General features: G+C 44.6%; 1 protein-coding gene across 1 annotated transcript; it reads left to right on the top strand.

Annotated features, from left to right (window-relative positions):
- The first annotated feature begins 832 nt into the window (after nt 1-832).
- On the top strand, nt 833-3,018 carry LOC131989936 (forkhead box protein B1-like). The gene has a single exon (XM_059355322.1). The coding sequence runs from the start codon at nt 1,106-1,108 to the stop codon at nt 2,048-2,050; it is 945 nt and encodes a 314-aa protein (XP_059211305.1). The 5' UTR covers nt 833-1,105; the 3' UTR covers nt 2,051-3,018.
- The last annotated feature ends 1,437 nt before the right edge of the window (nt 3,019-4,455 follow it).

Below are 4,455 nucleotides of genomic sequence, written 5' to 3' on the forward strand. Positions count from 1 at the left end.
AACGAACAAACTGAGGAGAAATTATTCTTGTGAGAGAAAATACTTGAAACAATTGTCCCGTCAGTGAAATTAAGTCATATTATGATAAACATCCCGCGACAAAGACTTCCGTTAAACTCAGCAGTTTAAGAGGCCGTTAATTCAAACGAGGCGTGTGCGTGAATTAACAGCTAATTGTGATGTTTAAAATTAGAAATAAATGTTTCAAATTGTTTGAAATAAATATATTATATGCATTAAACTCATCTCAATGATGTTTTGTTTCTTTGGCTGCAGCTTCAGATCAGAGAAAAAAACGACATAAAACAGAAACAAAGCAAATTGCTGTTAAAGCCTCAAACAGCAGCTCAGCGGATCTATTTGTCAATGCAAATTGGTGAGGGGGACCCCAGACACACACACACACACACACACACACACACACACACACACACACACACACCGTGCGTAAAATGTTGCCAACATACCTCCACAGAGCGCGGCGCGGCTCCGTCCTGCAGCCCGGGCAGCGGGCTCCTCTCCCGGCTCCTGTCGCTCCGTGCGCCGCCGCGGCTGCAGATGAAGTGACGCGTGTTGGCTCAGCGCGTCCATGTAAATACGTGTAACTGAAACCACATCGTGCCCCCTCTCCCCCCTCCTCCTCCCCCTACCTCCCTCCCTCCTGATCATGTGATGGTGAAGAAGTGGCCCATTAATGAAGCTCCTCTCCGGGGGTCTTTTCTGCTCCTGTCACCGCCGTCCAGTGCGCACACGGGACAGACCGAAGAGGGACATGGAGGAGGCAGCAGCCGCTTAGCGCAGCTCAGCAGCGGGGCAGGAAGAGCACGGACAGGACGCTGCACCTGCCGGGGGCAGACAGGAGCAAGCAGTAGCTCATTCTCTAACTTTTCTCTAACTTGAAGGCGGAGCTGAGCGCGTTAAGACGCGGGACCATGCGTGCCAAACACCAAGCGAGCTTCTGTTCGTGCGTAACGGTGCTCTGAAGAGTTGGACGTGTTTGGACAAAGTTTGTAAAGAGTGCAGCGAATCTGTTCTGCTTTCTGCAGGCTGAGACTGAGCTCGTCCCGGTCCGGCCCGGCCCGGTTCGGTCCTGTTTAGCTGAATAATGCCTCGCCCGGGGAGGAACACGTACAGCGACCAGAAACCTCCGTACTCCTACATCTCCCTCACGGCCATGGCCATCCAGAGCTGCCCGGAGAAGATGCTCCCCCTCAGTGAGATTTACAAGTTCATCATGGACCGGTTCCCGTACTACCGGGAGAACACGCAGCGGTGGCAGAACTCCCTGCGGCACAACCTGTCCTTCAACGACTGCTTCATCAAGATCCCCCGCAGACCGGACCAGCCCGGGAAGGGCAGCTTCTGGGCTCTGCACCCGAGCTGCGGTGACATGTTCGAGAACGGGAGTTTCCTGCGGCGCCGGAAGCGCTTTAAGGTGGGCGGCATGCAGGTGACGGACCCGCTGGCGGCCAGCAAGCCGCAGGACGCAGCGCACTACCTGCAGCAGCAGGCCAAGCTGCGGCTCAGCGCGCTGCACGCCGCCGCGCACCTCCCACAGATGCCGGCCGGATACAACCTGAGCTCCGTGTCGCAGCCGTCCGGCTTCAAACACCCGTTCGCCATCGAGAACATCATCGCCAGAGAGTACAAGATGCCCGGCGGACTGGCGGCCTTCTCCGCCACCGGCTACCCGCTGCACAACCAGCTGACCCCGGCCTGGCCGCACATGTACGGCTCCGGGATGATGGACACGGCGGCTCCCATCTCCATGGCCAGCGACTACTCGGCCTATGGCATGCCGCTCAAGTCCCTCTGTCACGGCGGCCAGACTCTGCCCGCCATCCCGGTGCCCATCAAGCCTACCCCGGCCTCCATGCCGGGCCTGCCGGGGCTGCCCCCGCACATCCCGGCCTTCCTCGCGAACTCTCCGCAGTCTCTGAGCCCCACCTCCCCGCAGACCGCTACCGGCCAGAGCAGCCCGGCCGCGCCGGGAGAGGCGCTCTCCTCCTCGGCCTCCGCGGCGCTGCAGTCCGCGGTGACGGTGCACTGACGGGACTTTATTCTCTTTTATATACATAGAAAAGGAAAAAAACTCTTTAAAAAAGGGAAACTTGTTCAACTCCAAAGCTGTGTTTCATCTCCTGGACGCGAAGTGAGAATGTGCGATAATTATTGTTATTATTTCAGTTTTTATTATTTCTGAAAAGAAGAAATTCATTCATCATTCCTGAAGCTTCAACATGTTTTTCCCATCATGTAAAGAACCAGCAGGTTGACCTCTGACCTCCACTAAAACAACTGTAATTATTATTTTCTGCTAAACACAAATGTTTCTCTCCTTTTATAATCGGTTTAAGTTCTGAATAATGTCAGAAACTGAAAAAGTTTTTCTTATTTTAATGATTTCCCTCCACATTCCTTTACTCTCTCTGACTCTCGGTCGGATCGTGTCGTGACAAATTATCCGGATCTTTTGTGTTTCAGCCTTTTCTTCTCCCTGTGAAAGAAAGCTCTCAGATTAATGACTCTTTAAGATTTGTTTCCACTTCACTTCAGCTTCTTTTCTGCTCTGAAAACAAAAGTTCGACCCTAAAGGAAGTCATTTTTTCTCTTTTTTTGCCCTTTGCAGGATTTTTAAAACTCAAAGAGGAAAATCTGACATGAACCAAATAATCCCTGCAGTTTAATTTCCCATTTTTTGTAAAAATGCAGTTTTTTCAATTGATATGAACAATCTAAGAGATGAGAAGATGAAATCATATATTTATGTCAGAGTGTCTCTGATGCACTTTTTGAAGGTGAACTCTGTGTGTGTGTGTGTGTGTGTGTGTGTGTGTGTGTGTGTGTGTGTGTGTGTGTGTGTGTTTGTACGCTGCATGCTCCTCTCTGTCAACAGATCTCTGTGTTTGTGACTTTTTTTCTGGGCTGAAAGCATAAAAGCATGAACATGAACAACAGGCTTTTTATTCCCTGCGTCTTGTCTGCTCATCCAGATCCATTAAAAATACCTTCCTGGGAAAAAAATACTCAAAAAGAGCCTGTTAATCTCTCTCTCTCTCGCTCTCTCTCTCTCTCTCTCTCTCTCTCTCTCTCTCTCTCTCTCTCTCTCTCACACACACACACACACACACACACACACACACACACAGACGGAGACTTTGTTCTACATTTTATTTGGAAAATTCACATTTTTACTCCTTTACTCTGATGTGACATTAGCTTTTATTTTCATCATGAGATTAATGTGGATTTGTCTCTTTATAATCTTCAGGAGCTCAAAAAAGCTGACAGTTTTATTTCAAGAGTTTGAGAAAAAAAAGTGAGGAAGGAATTAAACTTTCTTGTTGTAGTTATTCTTTCTAAAATGTTCTGTTGAAATATGCAAATGAGGAATTATCTAATGTTTACTTTTAGTGAATTTAAGAGAAACCTTCAGACACAAATAGAGCAAATGTAGTAAAATAAACAGCTAAACGTGTAATTATTATGTTTTCTTTCCACCAGTCCATTATTTAAAGAGTTTTAGGGAACAAAGTAAAGACCGAATTACATTTTTTGGTTGTCGTTGCTTCATATATGATAAAATATTGATCACATGTGGATAAGTGCTTCACATTTTTATACATTAATGTGAAGAAAATGACATTAAAATAAAAGTTTTCATAAGAATAACCAAGAAAAGAACATTTTGGGAACAAAATAGGACAAAATGTTCCTAAAACTACTATAAAAATACTAATAATACTATATAGTATAGTACTAATAAAAGAGAATTGTGGGGGATCTGCTGCACATATCGGCTCTTTATCCTGTGATTTTATATTCTGTCATATCAGCATTTATAGATTCATCACACTGTAATAATTCTGTTTATAATAATTTCTCTTGTTGGAGAATTCTCTCAGCCTGTCGAGACTCGCTCTGTTTTTAACCCGTCCGCCAAAAACAAAAGGTTAAAGATTTTCACTGTAGAACATTTGACATTAAAATGGTCTTCTGCTTTTTTAAATTGACTTTACCTGTAAATTTAATTTAAAAAAAATAATTAATAAATAATACTGCAGCAGAATAACATTTAACTGTTAAATAAAAAGAAACTTTCTCACCGACAGCACACAGAAACAGCTCAGATTTATTCCGTATTTGTAAAGAAAATCTTTGGTGCTCTGTTCAAATATAACTAAAAAACTGTAGAGCTCAGACGCTGAGCTGGAATTCACATTTACTTTACTGGAGTATTTACATTTTTCTTACTTCACTACATTTATCAGTTTATTTATTTTTAATAGAACATGTTAAAAAGCTTCATGTTTTATGATTTCCTCTCATGTTTAACCATCCGACAGTTTATTAATAGTTAAAATCAGCTTCAAACTCCAGCAGGAAAAACTGTAATTACACATGAATGCATCAGGGATATTAATCTTTTTGCAGCCTTAAAATGTTCACACTTTA

Source organism: Centropristis striata, chromosome 2, assembly GCF_030273125.1.
Source record: "Centropristis striata isolate RG_2023a ecotype Rhode Island chromosome 2, C.striata_1.0, whole genome shotgun sequence".
NCBI lineage: Eukaryota > Metazoa > Chordata > Actinopteri > Perciformes > Serranidae > Centropristis > Centropristis striata.

Excerpts from the sequence above, each read along its gene's own strand:
- LOC131989936 (XM_059355322.1), top strand. The coding sequence starts at position 1,106 with ATGCCTCGCCCGGGGAGGAACACGTACAGCGACCAGAAACCTCCGTAC.